This window comes from Geospiza fortis, unplaced genomic scaffold (genome assembly GCF_000277835.1).
Source record: "Geospiza fortis unplaced genomic scaffold, GeoFor_1.0 scaffold450, whole genome shotgun sequence".
NCBI lineage: Eukaryota > Metazoa > Chordata > Aves > Passeriformes > Thraupidae > Geospiza > Geospiza fortis.
Genome location: NW_005054416.1, coordinates 1973779 through 1974053, shown reverse-complemented (window position 1 = coordinate 1974053; position 275 = coordinate 1973779). Strand labels below are relative to the sequence as shown.

Sequence of the window (275 nt, the reverse complement as noted above, 5' to 3'; positions counted from 1 at the left end):
TTTCAGCCCCCCAGGGTCCCCAGAGCTGCCCTGCACCCCCAGACTGCGTGGGCTGGGGGTCCCAGAGGGCCGTGCCCCCCCTCCCTCTGCGGGGCGGTGCGGGGCCGGTCCCCCGCCCTGAGCGAGCTCCGTTCCCGTTCCAGGCGTTCATTCCCTGTCATGGAGCCCAGGCAGGCGGACGTGTCCATCCCACTGCAGTCCTCCGGGTGGGGGGCGGCCGCCCCCGGCCCCTGCTCCGAGCCGCAGCCCCGGGACTACGCGCTCTGGGCGCTGGT

The 275-nt window shown here is 75.3% G+C and overlaps 1 protein-coding gene across 1 annotated transcript in view; it reads left to right on the top strand.

Annotated features, from left to right (window-relative positions):
• The first annotated feature begins 159 nt into the window (after positions 1–159).
• The window catches only part of IFITM5 (interferon induced transmembrane protein 5), a 3541-nt gene continuing 3425 nt past the window's right edge, over positions 160–275 (top strand). Inside the window, exon 1 of the mRNA XM_031061508.1 lies at positions 160–273. Within this exon, the coding sequence (XP_030917368.1) occupies positions 160–273 (114 nt within the window). The remainder of the gene's footprint in view (positions 274–275) is intronic.